We start from the raw sequence: 27,304 nt of genomic DNA on the forward strand, positions 1-27,304 counted from the left end.
CCAGCTCGCTCTCACCCCTCCTTCCTCCAGCTCGCTCTCACCCCTCCTTTCTCCAGCTCGCTCTCACTCCTCCTTTCTCCAGCTCGCTCTCACTCCTCCTTTCTCCAGCTCGCTCTCACCCCTCCTTTCCCCAGCTCGCTCTCACTCCTTCCCGTGAGCTCTATGCTGACTGAAGGGCTGACCAGCTCTGTGTCTTCCCAAATCCACAGGCAGTGTTACTTCCCAACTATTAATCCCAGAATTAAATAGTAAGTAAGTAACTGTTACAGGAGTGGGAAAGAGAGAGAGAGGCCCTACATAACTGTTTGGGCCTCTCTTACTGCTGGTGAATAACTGTGTGCGGGTGAGACCAATGTATATCTGGAGAAAGAAATATTAAAAATCTGGAACGCATTTGAATGACCTCACGACAGCCCTTGTTCTATTTTAAAAGAAGCCAAAATTAGGTTTTGCAAGAATGACAGTGGTCAACTCTACCAGAACAGCCATCTTAAATGAAAGACATGGCCCTTTAGCTGTGATTTATGTTTGGATTTGAAATGTTTACAGAAAGCTATGACACTTTCGTGATTCATGTATCAACTATCCACTTGTCCCAACCATCATGGGTGAAAAGAGATTCTACACCCTGAGATAGCTAAGAGGTATGAATTCGAAGTTCACGTCTATCTGTTCTCCAGGCCTCTGAGGTGTCGGAGCTGTGAGAAGCCACTCACATTGCGGCACGATCAAAGGCCGAGGGCCCACCCAAAGACAGAAGCAGCTCTTCCTCCTGTCGTCACACAAACTGAGTGCAAGACTATTTATTGCCCACCTGAAAATGCTTCCAACCTCCGGCTAAACCGTTCTACAGTCTGACTAAGAGTATTTCCAAAGGAGGGCCCTCGAGGGAAGCACACACAAGACCCCAGAACACAACCAAAGCGCACGTCCTTGTGGGCATGTCTTCCCATTTCCCACCTCATCACACGACAGACAAGAGGGCGGCCACACTATGTCCCAGGGGAGAGGGAGGGGCAGGGGGTCACAGAAGGGCAGGTTGAGGCATGCATTCTGGAGCTTAGGCCCAGACTGTGAGAGAAGTTCCCTCCCTGGTCCTCTGCCTCCCGCTCTCCTCCAATTTACATTCCACACAGCAGCCAGAGGAACATTCTCTTAAAACAGACCCTATTGCTCCTCTGCCCAAGTCCTCCTTGGGCTCCACAGTGCACTCAGATTAGCAGCCAGCGCCCGTAACACAGACTACAGGGCCATGGGAGACCTGCCCCCAGCATGGCATCACTCCCATGCTGGCACTTCCACACCCAAGTGGCCGCTCCCTCTGTTCCACACACACACCGCTGCGGGCCTCTGTCCCCTCGCCCACAGTCCCATGGACTGATCACTGCCCTACCTCCCTCAGCTCTCTCTTCAAACGTCAGGCCCGAGGCCTTCACTGCTCTGTCTCAAATTCCTACCTTCTCCTGTCCCCTCCTTAGCACTTACTTATAAGAACAACGCACCTGTGCTTACTAATCATTTTTGTTATCTGTCCCACCACCGGGTAAGTCTACGATGGCAGACACTGTCCTCTTCATTCCCATATTCTTGTATCCAGAACAGTGCTTTGCACATACAGCTGGTCAGTCTGTACTTGTGGACAAGTCCAAGGCACCTCTCCCGACACCTGGCCGCTGCACACACTTGGCGAGCCCCCACCCCGCCTGCCTGATAAGACACACCCACCCATGCACGGCCTGTCCAGCACCAGGCGTCTGTCCTGCTGCAGCGAGTCTGCCCATCCTCACTGGCCGCACGGCACGTCCAGCACCAGGCGTCTGTCCCGCTGCAGCGAGTCTGCCCATCCTCACTGACCGCACGGCACGTCCAGCACCAGGCGTCTGTCCTGCTGCAGCGAGTCTGCCCATCCTCACTGACCGCATGCAGCACGTCCAGCACCAGGCGTCTGTCCTGCTGCAGCGAGTCTGCCCATCCTCACTGACCGCACGGCACGTCCAGCACCAGGCATCTGTCCTGCTGCAGCGAGTCTGCCCATCCTCACTGACCGCACGGCACGTCCAGCACCAGGCGTCTGTCCTGCTGCAGCGAGTCTGCCCATCCTCACTGACCGCACGGCACGTCCAGCACCAGGCGTCTGTCCTGCTGCAGCGAGTCTGCCCATCCTCACTGGCCGCACGGCACGTCCAGCACCAGGCGTCTGTCCTGCTGCAGCGAGTCTGCCCATCATCACTGGCCGCACGGCCTGTCCAGCACCAGGCGTCTGTCCTGCTGCAGCGAGTCTGCCCATCATCACTGGCCGCACGGCCTGTCCAGCACCAGGCGTCTGTCCTGCTGCAGCGAGTCTGCCCATCATCACTGGCCGCACGGCACGTCCAGCACCAGGCGTCTGTCCTGCTGCAGCGAGTCTGCCCACCCTCACTGACCGCACGTTCACACAGTTCCTGCGTACCACCTCCATGCCAGGCACTGGCGGGGAGACCCTGCAGAAGCCGCCAGCGTGGACCTGGCCTCCGGAGCCTGCAGTGTCCTGGGAAAGAGCAGATGCGAACCGCGCACAGCCCGGCTGTGCGGAAGGACAAGAAGGAAGTGGATAGGAGCCAGCAGGACACTCGGGTGTCTGTGTGCGCACACGCACACGCCCATGCGTGAAGAATTGTTTTAGTCGAGGGTTGGGGAGACCTGAGGAGGGGTGTCACTGAAGCTGAGACAGCAGTCGGCCTGTGGTGGGGCTGGGGGCAGGTCCTTCCAGGGGGCAGGCCAGGGAGGTCGGAGCTCCCGGAGGGGACGTGCCAAGGCGAGGACAGCGGGCAAAGCAGCACCCAGAGCAGATGCGTTCCCCTGCACTCCCCCTCCCCTTCTCCTTCCTGAGCTGCTAGAGTCCCCCCTCCACCCCTGCCGAGTTAAAGGAAGGGGGCAAGGACCCAGGTCAGCGCTGCAGCAGGTAAACACAAAACAAGACAAACAGAAAAACAAATAAACAAGCAGATGTTACTAGAAGCACGGAAAGGAGAGCGGCTGGCATGTGCCTAAGTTCTCCCAAGTCCTGCCTTCCCCACGGGACAGCAGGGACAGGGCGATTCCTCAGAGACGATCCCAAGTCCTGCCTTCCCCACGGGACAGCAGGGACAGGGCTACTTCTCAGAGACGATCCCAAGTCCTGCCTTCCCCACGGGACAGCAGGGACAGGGCGATTCCTCAGAGACAATCCCCAGTCCTGCCTTCTCCACGGGACAGCAGGGACAGGGCTACTTCTCAGAGACGATCCCAAGTCCTGCCTTCCCCACGGGACAGCAGGGACAGGGCTACTTCTCAGAGACAATCCCAAGTCCTGCCTTCCCCACGGGACAGCAGGGACAGGGCTATTCCTCAGAGACGATCCCAAGTCCTGCCTTCCCCACGGGACAGCAGGGACAGGGCTACTTCTCAGAGACGATCCCAAGTCCTGCCTTCTCCACGGGACAGCAGGGACAGGGCTACTTCTCAGAGACGATCCCAAGTCCTGCCTTCCCCACGGGACAGCAGGGACAGGGCTACTTCTCAGAGACGATCCCAAGTCTTGCCTTCCCCACGGGACAGCAGGGACAGGGCTACTTCTCAGAGACGATCCCAAGTCCTGCCTTCCCCACGGGACAGCAGGGACAGGGCTACTTCTCAGTGACAATCCCAAGTCCTGCCTTCCCCACGGGACAGCAGGGACAGGGCTACTTCTCAGAGACAATCCCAAGTCCTGCCTTCTCCACGGGACAGCAGGGACAGGGCTACTTCTCAGAGACGATCCCAAGTCCTGCCTTCCCCACGGGACAGCAGGGACAGGGCTACTTCTCAGAGACGATCCCAAGTCCCGCCTTCCCCACGGGACAGCAGGGACAGGGCTACTTCTCAGAGACGATCCCAAGTCCTGCCTTCCCCACGGGACAGCAGGGACAGGGCTACTTCTCAGTGACAATCCCAAGTCCTGCCTTCCCCACGGGACAGCAGGGACAGGGCTACTTCTCAGAGACAATCCCAAGTCCTGCCTTCTCCACGGGACAGCAGGGACAGGGCTATTCCTCAGAGACGATCCCAAGTCCTGCCTTCCCCACGGGACAGCAGGGACAGGGCTATTCCTCAGAGACAATCCCAAGTCCTGCCTTCTCCACGGGACAGCAGGGACAGGGCTACTCCTCAGTGACGATCCCAAGTCCTGCCTTCCCCACGGGACAGCAGGGACAGGGCTACTTCTCAGAGACGATCCCAAGTCCTGCCTTCTCCACGGGACAGCAGGGACAGGGCTATTCCTCAGAGACGATCCCAAGTCCTGCCTTCCCCACGGGACAGCAGGGACAGGGCTATTCCTCAGAGACGATCCCAAGGCAGACAAACGAGCCCCAGCTTGCAGACACGGACAGCCCGTCAGCACTCCACATACGTGCACGCACACGCGCGTGCACACACACACAAATAAATCAGTTTTTAACCACCAAAACGTTCCAGTGAAAAAACCCATGGGTAAATCAGTAAATTTTATAGGACACAAATTATATCTAATAAAGCTGTTCATAAAAACAAAAGTCTATGAACCCCAATAAAGTAACCAGAGCTTGTCAGAGGTGGCTGACGCCAAGAAGGCCCGAGTGCCGGGACCCGGTCCTGGGAGCAGGTCACACAGGTGTGGAGCAGCCCGGGGGCCTCCTGCCAGCAACACTCGGGGCAGCGTGAGGGTCAGTCTGAGCATGAATGAGTCCAAGGCCCCGAGTAAAACATATGGCTCCGCTGTGTACTAAACATGGACAGACAGAGGGGGGAAAGTCCCTTTGCCTCCACTGGGGTGACTATAAAACCAGCTCCTCACTTTAAAAAGCTGGCCATTTAAAGGAAAAGAATTCACCTTTACCCTACTTTCAGAAGGCAGCTGACGGGAATGAGACTGAAGCCCCACTTGGGGACACCAGTGACATCACTTGTTCAGGCTGCATCGTCACTGGTGTGGATGCCAGGGGGCGCTGCCGAGCGGCAGGTGGTGGCCTGCCCCTTGCAGAACGGAAGGGGGACCTGTGCATGCAGGGTCACGGTTAGCGTCACACACAGTGAGGTTCTCTTTGGGGACACACAGTATCACATGTGATTTCACACTCCATTGTTTCAGGAGAAACCACTCGGACATTTCAGCTTCCAGGGAACAGGAAACTAAGCTGGTGGAAGGGGTCAGACGACATGGGGAAACGAGACAGACGTGGGCTTTTCCGAGAGAAAGTGAGCCCGCTGTCTAGGGAGAACCCGGGTCCGGGCAGTCAGTGTGAGGACCCTGCTGGGTCGATGCTACAGTTCCCAACTGCAACGAGCAAACCTCAGCTAAGCCCTGGTTTTGAGAAAAAGCTGTTAAAAGCACCCTGAGGACAGGGCAGTTTCAGTATGAATTTGGGTTTTAGGTACCACGGAGTCACTTTCGTTTTCTTGGATGAGACCAGGAGGAGGAAAGGGGGATTGCTCTCACTCTTAGAGCATGCTCAAAGGATTCAGACGAAAAGTGTCATGATGTCTGCAACTGGAACAGCTCAGCAAAACAAAGAAAAAACCCCCACGGAACAGAGCTATGTACCCATTCTGCAAGCAGACAGCAATGGCCAACGTGACAAAATAAATGTCACCCCTTCTGCGCTCCCCTGCGGATTCTGCACTGCAGGGGCTGCAAGCCCAAAGGAAAGAAAAGACACGTCGCAGCAAGGGCTATTTTCAAATGTGACACCCTCCTGAGGCTAAGGAACCGAGAGAGGACTGGCGCCCTACCTGCCCACACAGCCACGCTGGGGCGGCCCAGCCCTGTCCCTCTCACACCCACAGGCAACAGCACACTAACAACTCGCTCTGGGTCCTCCCACCTAAGAGCACAGCCACAGCCTCCCCAGCCGTTATAGTCTGCAGGCAACAAGTGGGCCCGCTTTCAGCTGAATCCTAGCTCAGTCACCTCTCCTTTACAGGTGCCTCCTTCCCCCCCTTCCCCCGTGTGTGGAGCAAAGAGAGACTGAGGACCCCCGCCCCCACTCACTAACCCTAAACTGCACGGACACAGACATGTGGGCCGCTCCAGGGCTGCAGTGCTGAGACCAGGGCCCCTCCTTCCTCCACTCCATTGTCACTGGTGGTGCCAGCGGGTGGAGACGGGGCGGTGGGGACAGGCCGCCCGGGGCTCAGACCCAGGAAGACTCTGACCGTAAGTGCACTCTCCCCCACTCTTGGAGAGCCCTTGCCCACAGCCCCTCACACCAAGGGCCGGCACTCCCATTTACAGACGGTACACAGAAGCTGGGCAAATGGGACAATTTCCCCGACAGCCACAATGTGTCACACACGGCAGAGGCCAGATGTGAAACCCACACAGGACCCACGTCCTCTTGGGGATCACGGCCGCCTGGCACCCCCTCTGTCCAGGCTGCACACTACATACCTGGGATACATCCGGGGCCCTGTGCCCACCCTCGCCCACAAGAGTTCCCTGTCCACGCGGGAGCCAGAAGAGCGCGGGCCTACTAAAACCCAAGTCTGCGCATGACCCTCCCGTGACCCCTCCTTCCCCGGAGAGCAAAGCCAGCATTCCTACAACAATCTCCAGGGCTGCCCCGTCACCTCACCTTCTCCCACCCCCACCCCCCCAGTCTGGCCACACGGTCTCCCTGCTGTTCCCGACACAGCCAGCCTGCAGCAGCCTTGGAGCCACAGTGGTGGCCCTCCCCTCTGCCGAATACCCTTCCCCTAGACAGTCGCACCGGCCGCGCCCCGACCTCCCTTGGGTAAGTAGTAAAACGTCATTTATCAGAGGTCCTTTGCAACCACCCTCACTGAAAGCAGCAAGCCCCCTCCCCACAGCCCACCCTGCTTTCATCTTCCCACGGGGCCTCAGGCCTCCTGTCACCCAGGTAAGCCCCAAGGGATCCGGTCTGTTCCGTCACTGGCCACGCACATCCCTGCAGCCTGGCTTGTGGCTGCTCACTAAACACCTGCTGTGGGGGGAGGGTCCTGCCCAGCCCAGCAGATGTGTGCAGTGGGGGGGGGGGCCATGTGAGGAGTCTGTGCTGGGGGTGTGCCTTCCTCCAGACATCAGATCGTTGGCCAAGAAACACCCAGCAGGGCCCCAGCCAGTTAGCTCACCCGGTGAGAGCACTGTCCCCACACCTCAAGGTTGTGGGTTCGATTTCCGTTAAGGGCACAGTCCAGAAGCAACCAATGAATGTTTCTTCCTGCCCCCTCCTCTCTCTCTCTCTCTAAAACCAATCAATTAAAAAAAAATTAAAGAAAACACCCAGCAGGGAAGTGGATGGGACAGAACAGAGAAGAGAGGCAGAAGCGTGAGGGGCTGGGCAGGGAGGGGGGGAGCTGCAGGCTGGGGCCACACCTGCCCTGGGGGCGCTGCAGGCTGGGGTTACACCTGCCCTGGGGGCGCTGCAGGCTGGGGCCACACCTGCCCTGGGGGGGAGCTGCAGGCTGGGGCCACACCTGCCCTGGGGGGGAGCTGCAGGCTGGGGCCACACCTGCCCTGGGGGGGAGCTGCAGGCTGGGGCCACACCTGCCCTGGGGGGGAGCTGCAGGCTGGGGCCACACCTGCCCTGGGGGGGGACTGCAGGCTGGGGCCACACCTGCCCTGGGGGGGGGCTGCAGGCTCGGGGCCACACCTGCCCTGGGGGGGACTGCAGGCTGAGGCCACACCTGCCCTGGGGGGGGAGCTGCAGGCTGGGGCCACACCTGCCCTGGGGGACACTGCAGGCTGGGGCCACACCTGCCCTGGGGGGGGGGGCTGCAGGCTGGGGCCACACCTGCCCTGGGGGGGCTGCAGGCTGGGGCCACACCTGCCCTGGGGGGGCTGCAGGCTGGGGCCACACCTGCCCTGGGGGGGACACTGCAGGCTCGGGGCCACACCTGCCCTGGGGGGGAGCTGCAGACTGGGGCCACACCTGCCCTGGGGGGGAGCTGCAGGCTGGGGCCACACCTGCCCTGGGGGACACTGCAGGCTGGGGCCACACCTGCCCTGGGGGGGCTGCAGGCTGGGGCCACACCTGCCCTGGGGGGGCTGCAGGCTGGGGCCACACCTGCCCTGGGGGGGACTGCAGGCTCGGGGCCACACCTGCCCTGGGGGGGACTGCAGGCTCGGGGCCACACCTGCCCTGGGGGGGGCTGCAGGCTGGAGCCACACCTGCCCTGGGCCATCAGCTGCCCTCCAGATGGACCTCCAGAGGAGATGGGGCAAGGGACCCTTGGCTTCTCTCAGTCAGGAGCCCGGCTACTGACAAACCCAATTCCAAGGACGCGATGTCACCTGCTATTGAAGAGGATAAAAAAAGAATGCGGTCAATCCACTTGAGGTTGCTCTGACAATGGCAGCACGTGGCCGCTGATGGCAGTGAAGGGGATGTAAGCCAAGCTCTGTGTCAGGACAAGCCCAGCCATCGAGGTGACAGGCCACTGGAGCCAAGGCGGGGACCGGAGAGTCCCCCTGACCCCCCGGCACAGAGGAGGCAGGCTACCTGCCACCCCCTCTCTCCCACCTCAACGCCTGTCATGGTATTAGGAGGTGCTTGAACGGTGGCAGTCAAGTTTTCATGGTCCCTTCTGGCACCACAGGAAGGTGGCCCAGGCCTGTCTTTGAGGCCATGCTCCTGCTGGGGCCACACAGCAGGCACCGGACAAAGAGCCTGAGAGTGACAGCAAGGGTGCACGGCAGCCACCAGCAGCACCTAACATGACCCTCCGGCAAAAGTCCGTCTGTGCAACGCACACCTCTAGCAGCCGAGGGGAGATTTGGGCAAGTCCTTACTTCTGCTGCTACTTCTCTATGCCCGCTCCCAAGCCCACAGTAGGTACCTCTGGCCAGAGTGGACTGAATCAAGAATGTTCTCCTGACCCAACCCTGGGTCAATCAGACTCTCCCTCCTAAGAACTGTCGTCCCGGGCATCACAGTCAGGGACTCTGACAGACACTCCAGAGGAGACACAGAAACTGGGCATGGGACGGGCCCGGGTGGGGGCACACAGGGGACTCCCACCACCCACACCTGGGAGCAGCCAGGTGGAGAAAAGCAGAGGTAAGAACTAGGGGTATCATGGGAATTCCTTCTCCCTTCTCAAGGCCCAGGGGGCTTCCTGCCTTTGAAAACCCTCGTCTTTATGACATTCTCACTGCCCCCGCGCCCCGCCAATCACACTGGTAGACTTTGTTCCCATGGCTTACACCTTACCCTCTCCAGACGCCCATTCCTCTCACGCCCCCACAGGCCTTAAACAGGTTCTTCCTGGGAGGCCGGCAGCAAAGACCCACAGGAACAAAGCCACCTGCCTGAGAACAGCTCATTCTGTGAGCAGAAGGCAGAGCTGACTTCTCACTGAGGTGTCTTTGTGGGGCTTAGATAAATGAAATACAGAAAAAAGCTTTTGTCCTAATGCATGCGGGGTCCTGCTGCTGTTCTGGGAATGTGAGGGTGGGTGCCACCCTCAAGGAAAAAGCAGAGACTTGGAGAGGAGGCACTGGAAGCCCTGATGGTGTTCTGGGTCCCACAGCCATCTGTTCTTTTCAAGGAAGGCTCCAGACGTGCTGTGTGTGTGTGTGTGTGGGGGGGGGCAATCCACCAGGAGGCACAGTGAAATGTGGTTCTGCCTACACGCTGGTGTCCCGTCCTGCCACCAGCACCAGAAGACGGGTAAGCCAAGGACCAGGGGCACAGACCTGGGACTGGGACCCATGAAGGAGCCAGTCATCTGAATGTGGCTGCCCAGAGATGGGAGGGCGGGGTGCGGAAATCACCTCATCACCTAAGTTCCAGCGTCTGCGTGGCTGTGGGAGGACCTGCCCACTCGCCCCGCCGCTGTGCAAGGCCAGTTATTCTTTCCATCCCACGGATGAAAAACAGGTGAACTCAGGAGCATGAGAGCCCCCCGGTTCTGGTGCTGACCCTGCTCAGAAACGGCCACTTAACATGTCAGAACCCTTTCCAGATTCTCTCTCAGGCATCAGGCTGATGGGTTTCAATACCTCCTACTCCCGGCACCTCTCAGGTTCTAGTCCTCAGCTCCCCCTGGCCCCACCCCTATGTCTACCAAGGGCACCGCAGCGCGCCATTAACTGCCTTTCTCCCCCCTCCCAAAGAAAGTCATCCCCCTCAAGACAGGGCTCCCCCCACACACGGTCTGGGAGAGAAGGGTAGATAGAGCCCAGCAGCTCGGCCACAACAGCCTACAGCCTCCTTTCTACCCGGGAGAAGGCAGAGAGGAGCAAAAGAGGGAATGAGCAACACAGAAAGGAGGAGGAGGAACAGAGGAAAGGGTGTGAAAGGGGAGAAAGGAGAAGGAGTAGGGGAAAAATGATTCCCACCGGCAACTGCAGCTACACCACTAGCCGCCCCCTTCACGGCCACGAGGGAGCCTCCCCCTGCTCAGACCCCCCTACTCCCCCCCCCAAGCACAACCCAGGAGGGCCTTGTAAGGGCATGGCGTAAGAGATGGTCCCAGGCACCGACTCTGGTGTCGCCAGCGGACCTCATCGTCTGTTCCCCTAACTGGGCCTCAGTTTCCCTCTCCTTACAGTGGCGATGAGAAGTGTCTACCCCTAGAAGGGCTGGGTGGGTGGGTGGGGGGAATAAAGGGCATCCGCCGCCCTCCCCGGACCCCCACCCCACCCCACCCCCACCCCCACCCCCACCCTCATCCCGGCCTGGCTGGGCCAAAGCGACGGCTTGGGAAGCGGAGAGGCCGCCGCCCGCCGGCTGGCCGGCCGGGTGCGGGAAGAGGCCGCCCCGAGATTGGGAAGTACCTCGCCCTTCTTATCTCCAGGGGCGGGGGCGGGCGCAGCCGGGGCACAGAAACGGCGCACATCCTCTCGGCCGGTCCCTCCCCGGCCAGGGCCCGGCCAATTCCCGAGCGTGACCTTGGGGCAAGCGAGTCGGCCTCCCCGAGCCTCAGTTTCCTCCTCCGCGCAGTGGGCCCGAGGGCGGCCCCCGAGGCACACGGGGGCCGGTGACGGCGAGGTGACCGACCCCCGGCCGCAGGTCCGCGGGCTCCGCAGGCCCGAGGCCGCCCCCTCGGGGGTACCGCCGGCGCCCAGGCCTCAGCCTCGGGCCACGCGGGCCCGGCCGCCGCCACGCCCCGGGCCCCTGACCCCGGGCCGGGCCCCCCACGCCCCGCGGGCCGCCGACTCACCCGTGTAGTGCACCACGCAGGTCTGGCCGCGCTTCGGGAAGGTGCGCCCTGCGGAGACAGACAGACAGGCGGGCGGGTGAGCGGATGCGCACGGCAGTGGGGCCGCGGGCCCGCCCGCCGCGCCGACTCACCGTCTCCGGGAGAGATGGTCTCCACCTGCACACCCATGACGGCGGGGCGGACGCGGGGCGGACAGGGCGGGCGGGCGGGCGGGCGGCGCGCTGGGCTGCAGGGACCAGGACCGGACCTGGCGCTGGCTCCGCGGCTTCGCCTCGTCCCTCTGCGCGACGCCTGCGCACGCGCGCGCCCCCGCACGCCCCGCCCTGCGTGCGCGCCCCCGATGGTGCGCGCGCCCGTTCCCCCCTTGCCCCCCCGCAGTCCGGCCCGGAAGTCCCGGGACTGGCGGATGCTGCTGTTGGGATGGCCGGTTCCCACCTTTCCTGTCCCTTAGCGTCCGGCCAGGCCGGCATTCCTTTAACCAGAAGTTTCCGCTTCTGAGAAATGGAATATATTTTTTTGGAGGGGGGTCCGCTGGTGACGGACTGGGTGACTTTTAACAGGTTCACACTTTCTAAGTGCACACTCATCCTGTAAAAGGATGGTTGTGAGGTCAGCGCAGATGGGCGTTCACGACAGCGTTCAATAAATGGTTCAAGATGATGACCTCTGCTCTGTGTTGGAGGAGGAGGCATTATGTGCATTGGATTACACATTCGTGTGTTCATGCATCGTTTACGTGTATTTTTTTTTGTTGTTGTTAAAACTGATTTGCGAGAGACTGACATCTTATTCCACTTAGTTGTGCACTTATTGGTTGACTCCTGTATATGCCCTGACCAGGAACTGAACCTGCAACCTTGGTGTATCCAGTGGATGTGCTAACCAACTGAGCTACCCGGCAGGGCGCTTACGTGCATTCTTATTGTCTGCTATAGGCCATGGATTGTGCTAGGTGTTAGGGAAACAGCAGCGCTCACAGTGGCCTGGAGCCTGAGATGTTCTGACACAGAGGGCTGCAGGGCAGGAGCAAGGGCCCTGGGGTCGCCTGTTTGAAACCCTGGGCTTGTCCAGTCCAGGTACATATGACAAGCAGCCAATGAACTAAAGTGAAGCAGCTACAAGTTGATACTTCTCGCTTGCACTAGCCTCCTCTCTCTGTAAAATCAATTTTAAAAAAATGAATAGTGAGTGATGGGCAGGGCCCAGCTCCTGCAGGGCTTTTCAGGAACTGATCAGGAGGTCACTGCAGTTGTCAATGTGAGAGACGATGAAGGCTGGACCCGGGACATCGCAGGCAGAGATGATGAGTGGCTGGATTTGGGATGTGTTTGCAGCAGAACCTTGAGAACTTGCTGATGGACTGAACATGGGGTGAGACGAGAGAGAGGTGGTCACACAGCACAGGAGCTGGCTCAACCTGGGCCAGAGTGGACACTAGAAGTCAACAGTGTGTTGTTTTCTGCTCTGCTTCCCCGTCCTGGCCGAAAGATAGACCCTGAAGGTGTGTGTGTGTGTGTGTGTGTGTGTGTGTGTGTCGGGGAGGGGAGGGGAGAGGAGAGGAGGGGGAAGGATACGGGAGGCCACAGCTACAGTCCGTAACACAGGAGCAAATCCATTTTAAAGAAAAAAAAAAAAAGACCTTCTTTTATTTGGCCCTGGAAGAAGGGAGAAGTCCTGACCGCAGTTCCTCTGAAAATCCTAGTGGTTGGGCTGAGAGCAGCAGGGAGCCCACACTTCTGCACTAGTTGCTTACACGGGATGAGCCCAGGCAGTTTAAGGAGCTTGTGCTGGTGACCAGCACGCTTTGGACCACTGGTGGGCACACAAAAGGGTGTTGTGGCTCTGGAGGGCACTTTGGCAACGCCTCCAAAGCCATAGGGACGTGCTCAGCCTTGCCACACGTGCCTGCTTCCTCCAGTGGCCGTCTCCTGAGGAGGCAACTAGATGTGCCCCAAACTGTACCCACAGGGTTCTTTGGCACGGTGAGGTTCACACAAGACCAAACAGAAACACCACATATATCCGACAGTAGACTAGTTTAAGCTGAACTTGTTAGAAAGGGCATCATCACAACGAACTTCCCTTTTTTCACTGTGGATATTGGATCTGTCCATTAGGACGTGTCCCATGTGTTACAATATATTCTTGGTCTGGCCTATTTAACTGCAGGAGGTTCCCTTACTTGGCAACCAATTTTTGGTATGCTCCACAACACCACCACCAATTAACAAAATGTCTCAGTTAAGAACTGAATGGAAGCCCTGAATTCAGACGCCCTGGAGCCGGTGGCTGTTGGCTAACCCAACAGGCCCTTGGGCTTGTCTAGACAACGCAGGTCGTGCGTGGTGTTTCTGTGACCTCTCCTGGCGTGTGCTCTGGACTTAAGCAGACACCCTGAGGCCGGGCGGGAGCGGGTCGAGTGCATGCACATGGGCATGGTGGTCCTGAGCATGAGCTTCGGAAGCACGCACACCTTACTACTCCACCAGCTGGGAGACCTGGGCCATAGGTGTTCCCTGTAAAATGGGAACATGGTGAGGCACTGAATTACAACAGCTGCCATTACCACGTCTTCAAGGCAACCCATGAGAAAATATCAAACTCCAATGTCCTCCTTCTGGTTTTTAATGGTCAAGGTGACAAGTTTACAAAGCTTTGCCAGACCTGCGTGGTTTCCACGGCGGCGCCCCCGGCAGGAGCACAGGCTGGGGCAGGTGCTGCCACCCAGGCGGGCCCCTGCTGGGTGGCCAGGTCGGGATCGGAAGCACCACACCGCGTCCCCTTCTCAGGAAGGGTCTTGGTTGAATACCAAGCCGTTCCCCAGCTCCAGGCGTAAGCGGCATCGGTTCCTGGCTTGTCGCAGGGCACGAGGGAGTGACGGGATGGATGCTTGGAAAGAGGACCGAGGCACGTTATGATTCAAACCCGGGAGATTCTGAGTCAGTGTTGCTTCTGTTTGTGGTTCACTTAATGGGGAGGTGGGAAGGCTTCCAAGACCCCAGTGATCCTCCTCTCCCAACTTGCACAGAAAAACAACAACAAAAAGACCAACACACTTATCCATGGCGGAGGCCTTTACCAGACTGCCTCAGTTGCTGCAAGTCCGGACTCAGCAGGGCAGAGAACTGGGAGGCGGAACCGGCTCCCCAAAGCCAGGCACTGATGCTCCTTTACCCTCAAAAGGTACTTAGCATGGGCCTCTTGCAAACGTGAACAGAGGAAAAGGTGCTCATGTTACAGGGGACCCCCCCCCCGCATCTGATTTGCTATGTCAGTCATTATCAAACAGCTCAGTGATGTTTCTCACTGTGACACCCGGATGAGGTGTTGACACAAGCTGTTTTTCAATGATAAGATTCCCCATGGACTCCCTAGATCAGGGGTCCCCAAACTTTTTACACAGGGGGCCAGTTTACTGTCCCTCAGACCGTTGGAGGGCCGGACTATAAAAAAAACTATGAACAAATCCCTATGCACACTGCACAGATCTTAAAGTAAAAAACCAAAACAGGAACAAATACAATATTTAAAATAAAGAACAAGTGAATTTAAATCAACAAACTGACCAGTATTTCAATGAGAACTATGCTCCTCTCACTGACCGCCCATGAAAGAGGTGCCCCTTCCGGAAGTGCAGCGGGGGCTGGATAAGTGGCCTCAGGGGGCTGCATGTGGCCCGCGGGCCGTAGTTTGGGGAACCTTGCCCTAGATCCACACTTCTGCATGTGGAGTGAAGCAAGGACAGAGCTGCTGAGAATCACCAGAATGAGAGGGCCAGAGCACGAAGGGGAAGGGCTGGGGCAGACAGATGTACCTAGAACCTGAACTTCCTAGCGGTTGAGCGAAAGGAGCCCCGGAAAGTATTTTCATCTGAAGGGGTTATGCGCATCTAGATCTGACCTCATACTTCAGGGAGTCTCACTGTCGCCTGGTTCTGTCTGGGCAAAAGATTTGTTCTTGTGGGAGTACGGGGCCGCAAAGCCTCTTTCTGCAAGCCCCCACTCCCTCATGATGGGGGAGCTCCCCACTAGTCCTCAAGGGGGTGGCAGGTGGACACTAGTGGACTGGTGTTGTGTGCCACAAGCAATCTTTATGCAGGGTGGAAGGTTCTTCTCATTCGCCCTGGAAAGAAAGGATTTTCAAAGCCTACTTCAGCGGGAGAGGTTCCATACAACATGCTGGTGATAATCCTTCAATTTTTTTGGTTGTTTTTATTTTTTTTCTTTAAAGTCCATTGATCACAAAAACCCAGGAAATGCAACTAAGGAGAAAATAAATGTCCAACCGAGATTTAAGAACCCAGAGCTACGGAGGAGATGTGGCACTGGGCTGCTGGGTGTTCAGGAGGGGTGGGAGGGGCGGTCCCCACGGGGCAGCCGGCCGCAGGGACACTGGAAGAGGTAAGGCCACCACGGCCCGGGTGGTTATGTCAACCGCTGCACGATGACGGCGTTGAGCAGGTTGGCTTCCTTCAGGGTCTGGTTCTCATCAACCAGCTCTTTGTTTGGGAAGGTAGTCATGAGGACAAAGCTGGTGGCGGCCATGGCTGGCCGGGCATCCACGATGAAGAGTCGGATGTCGCTGATCCTGTGAGTAGGGAGATGCGTGAGCGGTGCCCTTCTCTGCTGCCCACAAACCCGCCCTGCAGAAGGCTGCACCACAGCCCCCAAGTCCCTTGGCCCCATCCTTCCCAAGAGTGGCCGAAGCTGTCCTTGGAAGTGCATGAGATCAGGTCACTGCCTTGCCTAGAGCTCTCCCAGGCTGCTCCCATCTCTGTGGGAGAAACAGCCCTGCCCACCGTGGCCCAAGCTCTGCCTTTACACCCCCCCCCCCCACCCCTGCTCCTTTCAATCCTTCCTCCAGTGCATGCCCTGCCCTGCCCGGCCCCCCTGCTCCTGGAACCCTGCCCGGCCTCCGAGCGCCCTGCCCGGCACCCCTGCTCCTGGAACCCTGACCAGGCCTCCGAGCGCCCTGCTTCCGCAGTGCTGACCAAGTCTGCAAACAAACAATTCTGGGATATGACTGAGGTCATCTGCTCTTGTAAACCAGCCTGTATTATGTCTCCTTGGTAAATCACTGAAACTACTAGTGAGAATTACCAAAACCCAGCAACCCGTAAGTACAGGGGCCTCTACTCTAGACACTGCTTGTGTCCCGAACCTGGTGATCATGAGAATGGAGTCATCTGAAACAGTCTTTCCTCCCAGAGCGCCTCAAAAAATTTCTTTCTGTCCCCAACACTTAGAACGTATGCGGTCCACAATCTGGCCCATCTAAGGGCCCGGATGTCCACCACCACCTGACGCTTTCAGCACAGTCCCCACCTGGCAGCTGGCCAGCACTCAGAGGGCTGTTCACCCCAGGGAGCGAGCAGCACTCACGCCGAAAGGCTAGCCAGCGAGACATAAAACTGAGGCAAAGAACTCGGACTGGTGAGACGGATCAATTCCCTAAGAGCGCAGTGCACGGTTCCCACGGAACAGGAAGTGTGAACAAAGCCTCCCTGTGTTCCTGGGCTGTCCGCAGCCTACCCGACATGTGAACCGCGCCCGCCTCGAGGACAGTCAGCCAATCAACTAGCCCTCTGTATGAGCTCTGGATTACCCGGCCTGTGACTGATGAAATTTAGACACTGCTGTCCCAGAAAAAGGAGTCGGCAAATGTCTTTACTGACAACACTGCCCCTGCTAACCGCTCCATCCCTGCGCCTGTTGGTGGGGCGGGGCGGGGCGGCTCGCTCTGGTCCAGGCGGGATGACCTGAGACAGCAGGGCAGGTATTCCCAAATTCTCCAACGCCAGATCGGGAGGACTAAACAGCCTGGTGGTTTCAGAGGCCCCTTGTGGACAGGAGGTGGGGGAGCCGTGGGTAGGGGGCTGGAACTCTTGTCTCCTCTCTCCTCTATCAACCACAACTGTTCACATCTTATCGGTTCTACACTTAGGCTTCAGCATGAGATTTCCTTTGAACAAAGAGTTTGGTGGCTGAATGTTCCCTAAGGAAACCAGTCCCCTAGTTTTACAGATGAGGGATGAGACCCACAGGAGGGAAGTGAGCTGTTGCTGCTCACATTTAATGAAAGGAGGGGCCCAAGGCTTCGCACTTGCGCACCTTCCTGTCCCACTGCCCCTCTGCAGGAAGCATGCCTGCTGGTGTTAGAACAGCCCCCTGCCTCCCCCCTCCGTGGGATTCTCGGGACCCTCTCAGAACAAGCCGGGCCAGATAACAGAAGGTACCTGTGGCTGTGATTAAATTTCTGCACCAGCCTCCCGCCGTCGGCAAGCCGAATCTGGATGTTTGTGGTTGGCTGGGACTCGTCGATCGAGATGGAAGAGCTGGCTTTGGCTTCGTTCTCCGCTTGCTGGGCTGGAGAGCCGGTGTTCAGCACCTGGGGCGCGGTGCTGGGAGAGAGGGCTGTGTCAGCACGGCCAGAAGCCAGGCCCCCGCAGGAGGGGGTCCTGTCTGGGGGTTACTGGGCACCTGCGGCACCTGGTATGGTCGGTGTCGCTGGAACAAGCAGTGACTGAGACAGCACGCCTGCCCTCGTGGAACAAAGTGGACTCTAAGGTGCTTTGTCTCCAGTGTTAAGTCCTGAGACCCTGCCACACCCTCTGCAGGAAGGACGACTGTGGAAAGCATGGACAGCAGCCGAAGCTCGCCCACCACTGCGAGCACCCCTCCCAGCTCCTCACTCAGATAAACAGTCTTTCCCACATCTTCCCACCAGCTCCCACGCAAACAACTGCAACTGCTCAAACAAACAAGCAGAAAGAGTGCAATGCAACAGGAATATTTCTTTTAACTGAGAACCATCTTTTCGTTCACTTCAAAGTATTTTCCCTGACAAATGGACAAAAATTCAGGACTGATTTTTGAGGCAAACCTGAGAAGTTGTCCTTCAACTTTTGGCTCCTGATCATTTTAGTGGACAAGATGACAATGGGAACCAGTAGAATTTATGGGAAAAACTAAACAACAACAGACAACAAAAACAAAGCTGTCCAAATGGTTTAGAGTAAAATGCAAACCCCCCACCACCTGGCTTGTCAGACAGTCTATGACATTTTTAAAGGACCTGAAATAAACCGAGTGGGACTGGCAAGGAGCACTTGTCAGCTGACACACACCACGCCCGTCCACTGGGGACAGCAGTTTTGTTGCATCCACAGAAACACTTGTTCTTACCTAATTCGACTGTGCTGATCTCAAATCGGACATTAGTTTTTCTCTGTAAGCTAGTTCTTTTTGCAATTCAAGATTTTAGGTTTTCATCTTATTATAAAATTTTCAACATTTAGTTTAGCATAACGAAGTAGAATGTCTTCTTGGGCATTATCTTTGTGAAAATATAACAATTTATATAGTGCAGTAAATACACTAATACACTAAAAGATATGATTGCATTAGAATGTCTGCAATTTCGAAATAGAACATATTAAAACGCTTATTTTAATCATAATTTGCGCAAAACTTATTTAAATTCTATTCAGGCAAAAATTTGCGTTTGTAGCTCTTGCGTTTGTGTACTTGTTGAGGACAATCTGTTTGATGCTCCAGCAGTAGTCTGCTCATCACTAATAGCTCCAAGATTTTCGAGAAACTTATCAAGGTGACTGTTCAGGAAGTGAATCTTAACACTGATGTTACATCCAATGTCGCGGAAAGCCAACAGCATCCTTTGAACCAGAAGTTCATAGTTTTCTGCTTTTTTGTTGCCAAGGAAGTTCTTTGTAACTGCCACAAAAGGCTGCCATACTGCTTTCTCCTCATTATTCATCTTCCTGGCAAATCCTTCGTCACGTATGAGGGTTCAAATTTGAGGTCCATCGAATACACCTGATTTATCTTCTTGAAAGACAAGGCAGGAAAAGCAGAAATAATATGTTGAAAGCCTGAACAAACTGCTTCATTAAGCCAAGTTTGATGTGAAGTGGGGGGAAAATGATCCTGTCTCAGTTAACTACAGGTTCATTCACAATATTTTGCATTCCTACTTCCAGAGCTTCACGTTTCGGCCACTCCTTCTGTGTCCAGTGTTTCTCCTGAGCTCGGCTGTCCCACAAACACAGAAAGCAAGGATACTCCGTGAAACGTCTTTGTTGTCCTAGCAGAAAATTTACCATTTTAAGATCGACGCAAATGATCCAGTTATGCTCCTCATACTTCAGAAAGTTGAGGACAATTTTTATGTCATTGTAATCTTCTCGCAGATGACTTGAATAACCAATTGGAACCACTGCATAAACATTATCGTTGTGTAGGAGAACACATTTCAGACTCCCTTTAGCGCTGTAAAAAAATAGCTGCCATTCTGTTGGACTGTAAGTAGTAACACTTAGCTGGCTGAGAAGATTACTGATATCATGACAGTAAACAAAGTGTTTGTCTTCAAAAATAAAGTCCACAAAAATTTGTTAACGCTTCCTGAAATGGGATAATTTAGCTGACCGGTGAAGTACATTCTTTTCTTGAAGCCTGGAGGCTAATAACTCAGCTGCTTTCTTTGATAAGCCTAAATCTCTTACTAAGTCATTCAATTCAGGTTGGCTAAACTGCTGAGGGGTTAATGACTGCTTGGCATCAGAAGAAGACCCTTCAGATTCTACAACCATTTCCTCATGCATCTTATCAAAATATACTAGATCACCATGTTCACTTTCTTCATCCTTAGAAGAAATAAAACCATTGAAAACTGGAACCGGGAGTGTCTCATAGTGTGGGATAGGTTGTATTGCTGAAGGAATATTAGGATATGCGATCATATGCTGTTTTTTCTTGTCAACGCCCTTTGTATGGATCAGACAGAAATAACAGTCACTGTCATGGTCCTTAGGTTCATGACAAACCATGGGAATACCAAAAGGCATTCCTTTGCATTTTCCTTTTGTCCAGTCACGAAGCATTTCCTCACAATTATGACACACAATAGGAGGAGCCCAATTCTTGTCTTGATCGCCAAGGGGAACTTGAAAATAGGCAATATATGCACGTGTCACAAATGCTGAAATATTGTGCCTTTGACATTGAAGTGTGTAACAGCCACATATATAACAGAAGGTGTCAGGACTATTCTTACATTTACGTCTACTTGAAGAAGCCATGATTCAATCTTAAAACAAAATAAGAGGGTGTTTTTATCAGATAATAATTTTTTACATTTAAAAACAACCACAATTCTGTAAAAGTGATGTTTGTAAAACATTAATTGCCTTGTGGTTATGGTCAATCCAAGAGTCATTGCCCTTTAACTTCAATTTAAAAGCCAATGCATGCCATTAACTGGCATTTCAGTGATGCAGAAATATATTTAAAAAGTTCTAAAACCTCATGCAATAGAAAATGGAAAAAAAAAACTTCCCCAGTGTTACCAATCTCTGTCCCGACTTGCGGATTTATCCCTCACACTAACACAGAGTGTATTCCTCTCCTGCTACAACAGACGTCCTTAAAAACATTTGCATTCTTGGAGGTGTGAAGTCCTGCACATATAACATAGTAAGTGCATTTCCTATTAGTATTAGGAAACCAAACAAACCCAACTGCATGGTGTTCTGAGTTCTGGGCCTTCCCTTATCATTGCTGGTGGGTAAAAAAATGGATAGCTTTTTTAGAGGTCAATTTGAGAACATCTTAAAAATGTGAAAATCTTGGAAGCCAGCAATTTTACCTTGAAATTTAATTAGAGCTGTTCACTGCTATGTTGTTCATAATACTAGCAACTGCCTCCATGTTTAACCTGGGGGGACTGGCTCCACGATGGCACATGCATAGGACAGAAATGACATCGCAGAAACATGCCCACCGGTACGGAATGGCAGCCACACTGTACTACGGGCCACACAGAAGGCTCACACACACACACACTGCACATGGAAGACCAGAGGGCTCTCCAGCTCCTCCCTGCATGTACCTGGGAGCTAGGGTTAGGAATAGTTCTTACTCTTTATATGTTTTTGTAAAGATAAACACATTTTGTTTTAATAATAAAAGACAACAATTATCGGGTGCTCTGCAAAGCTGACAAAGCTGACCAGGCAGCTACAGATAGATGGATCAATGAGAACAGCTGTCCTGGGCTAACGCAGGGGCCCCAACGTGGCAGGGAAATGATGAGAACAGGGTGGATCTCACGGTGTGGTCCTGGCGGGTCACAAACTGTTGGTCTCCAGAGCCCTGAGCCATGACCCCTGCCCCAATGCGGCATGAATGGTCGACAGGCAGGGGCTCTAGGAGACGGCCAGCAGCAGGTCCCGGGGCTCAGCCACTGACCATGCCTGACCCCAGAGACAAGGGTGGGACCAGCAGGGGCCACGGCTGGTGCCAGAGCAGGGGCGGAGCCGGCAGAGCAGGGAGAGCGGGGACCCTGCCATGCAGGAGTGGGGGAACAAATGCCCATCAGAAGGCCTAGTCTCCAGTCCGGCTCTCCCACTCACCGGTCATGTACCCAAGGGTAACCCTTCAAGCCCTAGAGCTCCGCTTTCTGTAAAATAAGGGCTGTCCTCTGCTCCGAGCGCCCCTTACGTGCACGCGCTCCCTCTGAAGAATACTGCTCAGAGAACCCCTCGCCACGGCCAAAAGAGAAGGGGCCCCCGAGAGAAGGCAGCCTGTCTACAGTGGTCCAGTGTCTGGTGGGAGGAGTCTGCCTGTCAGACATAACAGCAGCTACCAATTAATCAGACTCTACCAGGGGTCTGAATGCAAGAGGAAGGCTGTGGCAGAGGATACAAGGCAGAATGTCACAGGCAGTGACAGAGAGTCAGGAAGGGCCAGAGGAGTAAGCGGTAAGAGCTGCCATAGCGGAGGGGCAGCAGCCTGCACGGGGCAGCAAGGACTGTGAGCTCCTCTGGACCCCAAACAAAGCTGCTGAAGGGCTGACCGGAGGGAGAGTCCGGGGCCCTTACTCCCTCGGAATGCCCACTTCAGGTGACCTGCACGTGTGTCTGTCTGAGCCGTAAGCCATCGAGGCTATCCCTGCCCCGAACACCCTGAATTACTGAGTCAAAGCAGCAGAGTGCCACCCTTACTGCTCGCACTGACCGCTCCCCGCTCCCTGGGGGCAGTGCTCTGTGCTCCGCGCAACAACAGTCAAGGAGGTGAGGATTCTCATTAGTCCCACTTCCTAGACGGGCAAACTGAGGTTATACAGTCCAAGGTCACGTGGCTAGAGAAGGAAGAATTAAACTCCAGTCTAATAACATCAATGGCCATGTTCTCCACAACCTTCCAAATGAAACGTGGAGTCCTCTGCAGAGGGCCCAGAGTTCCACAGTGAGCAATGCAGAGGGTGCGCGGGCCTGGCAGGCACTTCCGGTGCCCTGTGCTGCTCCTTACCTGCCCAGTTTCTGACCCTCGCCAGTGAAGGCTTTGAAGGCTCCTTTGGGCTTTACGAAGTCCTCGTCCCGATGGTCCTCCATGTCCAAGTTCACCTGCCCACCGTGGGCTAACCTCCGCAGCTCTGCGGGCACCTCCCTGGGGGCGAAAGGGCAATGCTGGGACCCGGCAGAGCAGGATGGGGACCACAGGGACCGAGAGTGGCTGGGCCGCCACAGAAGCTGGGACTCCAGCGCTGTCTGCCTCTCTTCCCTCGTCTGCTCAGAGGCACGGGGAGACCTGTATTTATTCGGCCACTTGGCTCTGCTCAAGGCCCAAAGGGGACACAGACACAGGCTGCTGGCACAGATCCATGAGTCTGCACCTCCACACGCCAAACCTGCACACGGATGCTCGCGGCCTAAACGGGGACGTCCAGATCGGCCTCGTCCTCCCCAGCTGCCCCTCACGCCGCCTCGGGACCCGCAGGAGGGTCTTCCCGCTCACCCTCTGCGGATGGACTCCAGGAACTGGGTGTTAGATGGGTCCTGGTAGCTTCTGAGGTCGCCATTGTCCAGGCTGAAGCCGCTTTTCCAGAGCTTCAGCACCACATGGACCTGTGACAGCAGGAGGTGAGCTGGCAGCCACACGCTGCCAGGGGCCCAGCAAGCGTGCCGCTGTGTGTCTGCAGGCCCGTGGGCTCTTACCGTGTCACTGGGCCGTCAATGACACACAGACAAGTACAAACGCCCCGTGAGATCGCCCAGCCCACTGACAGGAGAGGAGGACCCGGCACAGGTGAGGGAGCGCGCTTGGACAGACGCAGGCCTGATCTGTGCCCTCATTCTGCTGCTGTGGGCTGAGTGGCTCTGAGCAGGTGGCCAATGGCAGCTGTGGCTCCCTCCCCTGGAGAGCTGCTGGAGCACCCGGCATGCGGCTGTGCTCCACTGCGCACAGACTACGGTGCAGTCGTCAAAATATCCACAACACCCCAGGCATCTATGCACTGGGAAGGCCCGGGAGCTACACAGCACCCGATTAGCAGTTGCTGCCTCTGGTGGATTCAATTCCTGTTTTCTTTTTACCTGACTTTATTTTGGAATAAAACCCAAAATGGTTGAAAACAAGCACGTTACAGAAGCTAATGGTGACAAGATTATATAAAAAGTTTATGGCATTAATATTAAATGACCTTAAAATTGTTTATGCGATATAGTTACTCTTACTGGAGGGCGGACTCTTACACAGGAACAAGAGGACTGAATGATAAAAAGAAAAAAATTTTAAAAGTTGCATGTCAGGCCTCCTTGGGTGGTCTGCAGACCCAATTTTTCTTTTCGTTTTTATTAAGTGAGAGGTGGGGTTGGAGGGGAGGCAGAGACAGACTCCCGCATGCACCCTGACTGGGATCCACTCGGCTAGCCCCTTACAGGATGATGCTCTGCACATCTGGAGTGTTACTCTGTTGCTCAACAACCAAGCTATTTTAGCACCTGAGGAGAGGCCATGAAGCCAACTTTAGCACCTGGGGCAAACTTGCTCAAACCACTCGAGCCATGGGTGCAGGAGAGGAAGAGAGAGAGAGAAAGAAAAGGGGAGAAGTAGAGAAGCAGATGGCTGCTTCTCCTGTGTGCCTTGACCGGGAACTGAACCAGGGACATCTACAAGCCTGGCCGATGCTCTACCGCTGAGTCCACCAGCCAGACCCAGAACCAATTCTTTAGCTGTGCTTATCTCACCAGAGAGTTCTAGACACACTGTCCCCCTGCCTGGGCCAACACAGTGCCAGTGCAGTCCTTTACCCGTCACCACCCCTGCCTGGCCCTCTCACGAGCCCCCTGCCCAGCCTGGTGAGCGCTGCCTTTGATTCTCCGGTGAGCCTCTGTCCACGGACCACAGCAAGGGCAGGCACTGTCTCTTGCCTTTCAGAAGCTGCTGGTTCATGCATAACATGCCACCAAAGCCTTCCAAAACCCTGCAGCGGTTCCCAAGCTGCCCCAGGAAGGGGGACACACTCACGTCCTGGCCGGAATGCCGCCGCCTCTCCCCTGCCACGTAGGCAGACTCCTCCTCTGGCGCCGCCCCGAGGCGGTAGCCGCCCCCTGCAAACGGCTGTAAGAGACAAGTGCATAAACACCTGAGCGGCTGTGGGATTACCCGACACAACGATGTACTGAAAGCCAGTTAAAGACTAGATACACTTTCTCTGGGTATCAAACTCAGCTGCAGTGCCAGCTCCGTGCCTGACCACTCAGTGCCCAAGACTGGGGGGAGCCGGCAGGGGGAACGCTGCTCCCAGCTGTCAATCATGGCCGTGCGGAAATCTGTGTACAGAGCGGCAGTAGAGAATTTTTTATTTTCTCAGAGATAGAAATCCAGAACTCATGAAAAAGAGGTGGCTATTAAGTCAATTAAAACAAAACAAAGCAAAACGCTGAGTCAGCGCAACTAGACAGGTCACCTAAACTGCGCAGGGCCAACCCAGACCACAGGTCTGGGCGCACGGGGAAGGGTGGGAGGGACGGTGCCGCTCTTCTGCGCAGGAGAGTAGTGAGCACATGGAAGGCAGACGCCCGGTCCCCACTGGGCGGAGCGCCTCCTTCTCCTGCCCTGGAACCCGAGCCCCAGGACAGAGACGGGGCTACGGTCCTCTGCACTCACTCTCGGCTTGCTGGTCTCCCCAGGGCTCTTGGGCACCCGCTCCACGGCGACGGCTCCATGCTCCTTGGCACCCTTGAACAGATCATCCACCAGCTCGTTGGGACTTCTCTTCCTGGGAGGCCCAACGATCTGCTGTCCACTTCTCTCTGAGCCTCCAGCATAAAACCTGTGCAGAACATACACATCTAACACCCAACGTGCCTGGACGACACGGACAGAGCATGTGCCCGGCTCTGGGCTGGTGAGCACACTGAGGCGAAGGGCCTGACGCCCACCTTCCAGGAACTTGCTGTCTAGTTGGGGACACGTGTAAGGAGGCAGGCAGGCACGATGCAATGTGAACAGCAACAGAGGTCAGTAGAAGGGGTGCCCTTGGGACACCGTGCTGGGGAGGCCAGACCAGGCTCCCTGAGAAGGGTGTCTCCTTGGGGACGAGGAGGAGTGTGTCAGGTGAGGGGCATTCCAGGCATGCACAACAGCACGGCAGCCCCGGAGAGCCCCACCGGCAGTTAACCAGCCGGCGGCCGGCACCTCTCCGGGACACAGCAACCACGGTCAGTCAGAAGCAGCTAGCACTAGGGGCTCTGGTTAATGGTGGTGGGGGTGTGGTTAGTGCGGGCGGCAGGCTCCCGCGTGGGCTCGGCTGCCCAGCAAGCCTGGCGAGTCGAGCCGGCGCAGGGCCCTGGCCCACACCGTGTCTCTGAAACGGGAGGGAATGACGACATGCCCTACCTACCTGCTCCTTAAGTCGGGGCCGGGAGGTTCAAACAGCAGATGTATGCAAAAGAACAAGCAGAGTAACGCACACAGTGAGGGGCGACAGCACCAGGACCTCCCAAGCCCCGCCCGCCTCGCCATTCTCGGGGCAAACGCGGGGGGTGCTGAGCAGAGGGTACTGGGAAAGCTCAGATGCTCAGAAACAAGCGTCAGGGCACCTCCTGGGGCTCTGCCACGGGCCAGCAATGAAGGAGCACTTCTTTACCTGGGTCTGAGCACCAGGGGTCACGCAGCCTGGCTAGCGGCTTCTGTGTTACTTCTGCTCACTGTCAAGCCAGCCGCATGTCCCAGGGTGGGGGAATCAACCTATGAACATCGGTCTCGGCCTTTTATTTCCTGGCATTTTTAAGGAACGCAAAGCCAAGCCACAGGCTGTGACAAGAACACCACCACCGGTGGCATTAGGTCTGAAATGCTGAAGGACCAAGGAAGCAATCGGGATGTGAAGTAAAGGAAGGTCTGTATCTGGAGGATGGGACGGGATGGGGGAGGATGAGGAGGTCATTTAGGGGCTGGGCATCCACATTCTTAATGACACTGCTTGTCACCCAAGGAGTGTGAAACCCTGAAATTAACATTTTGAGCAGGGGTCCCCAAACTTTTTACACTGGGGGCCAGTTCACTGTCCCTCAGACCATTGGAGGGCCGGACTATAAAAAAAAACAACTATGAACAAATCCCTATGCACACTGCACATATCTTATTTTAAAGTAAAAAAACAAAACGGGAACAAATACAATATTTAAAATAAAGAACAAGTAAATTTAAATCAACAAACTGACCAGTATTTCAATGGGAACTATGGGCCTGCTTTTGGCTAATGAGATGGTCAATGTGCTCCTCTCACTGACCACCAATGAAAGAGGTGTCCCTTCCGGAAGTACGGTGGGGGCCGGATAAATAGTCTCAGGGGGCCGCATGCGGATCGTGGGCCGTAGTTTGGGGACCCCTGATTTTGAATCTTGAGTGTATCTAAGAAGCCTCAGAGCAATATGAAGCGTATACGGATGAAATCAGAGAACAGAACGCATGTAAGTTCTCAGCCCACTTCCCGAGGATGCCCACAGTGAGGTAACTGGTTCTGTAGTGGTTACTGCAGTGTTCCCTGGGAATGTCCAAGACTGAGGCCGAGTCCACTGAAAAGCAAAGCCCGTGAAATGAGGCCGCAGCCAGTTCACTCTTGCTCATTCCAGGCAGAGGAAGTTCTGTCATGGACGGAAAGGCCTTTATTAGGGGGTCACTCAGCCTTGCCTTACGGTCTAGGAGCCCGTGATCAAGTGCCTTAACAATACCCATGCCCTTGACCTGGGGATGAATTTTCATTTCTAGAAACTATTCTAAAAAAATAATTGCAATGTAGTCAAAGACAAACAGAGATGTTCACAGCACTGACATTT

The 27,304-nt window shown here is 55.6% G+C and overlaps 2 protein-coding genes across 3 annotated transcripts in view; both read right to left on the minus strand.

Moving 5' to 3' along the window:
- FKBP1A (FKBP prolyl isomerase 1A) overlaps window positions 1-11,447 on the minus strand; it is a 27,984-nt gene extending 16,537 nt beyond the window's left edge. Inside the window, exons 1-2 of one of the 2 annotated variants that reach the window (XM_066235371.1) lie at window positions 11,292-11,447; window positions 11,161-11,208 (exon numbers count right to left, since the gene is read on the minus strand). In XM_066235371.1, the coding sequence (XP_066091468.1) occupies window positions 11,161-11,208; window positions 11,292-11,328 (85 nt within the window). In that variant the 5' untranslated portion in view covers window positions 11,329-11,447. The remainder of the gene's footprint in view (window positions 1-11,160; window positions 11,209-11,291) is intronic. The other variant, XM_066235370.1, reaches the window with a different exon arrangement.
- Window positions 11,448-15,348: 3,901 nt separating this feature from the next.
- Window positions 15,349-27,304, minus strand: part of NSFL1C (NSFL1 cofactor) — a 30,072-nt gene continuing 18,116 nt past the window's right edge. Inside the window, exons 4-9 of the mRNA XM_066236014.1 lie at window positions 25,131-25,296; window positions 24,489-24,581; window positions 22,977-23,086; window positions 22,491-22,628; window positions 17,396-17,560; window positions 15,349-15,747 (exon numbers count right to left, since the gene is read on the minus strand). Coding sequence (XP_066092111.1) covers window positions 15,585-15,747; window positions 17,396-17,560; window positions 22,491-22,628; window positions 22,977-23,086; window positions 24,489-24,581; window positions 25,131-25,296 — 835 coding nt within the window. The 3' untranslated portion in view covers window positions 15,349-15,584. The remainder of the gene's footprint in view (window positions 15,748-17,395; window positions 17,561-22,490; window positions 22,629-22,976; window positions 23,087-24,488; window positions 24,582-25,130; window positions 25,297-27,304) is intronic.

The sequence above is a fragment of the Saccopteryx bilineata genome, chromosome 6 (genome assembly GCF_036850765.1).
Source record: "Saccopteryx bilineata isolate mSacBil1 chromosome 6, mSacBil1_pri_phased_curated, whole genome shotgun sequence".
Taxonomy (NCBI): Eukaryota; Metazoa; Chordata; class Mammalia; order Chiroptera; family Emballonuridae; genus Saccopteryx; species Saccopteryx bilineata.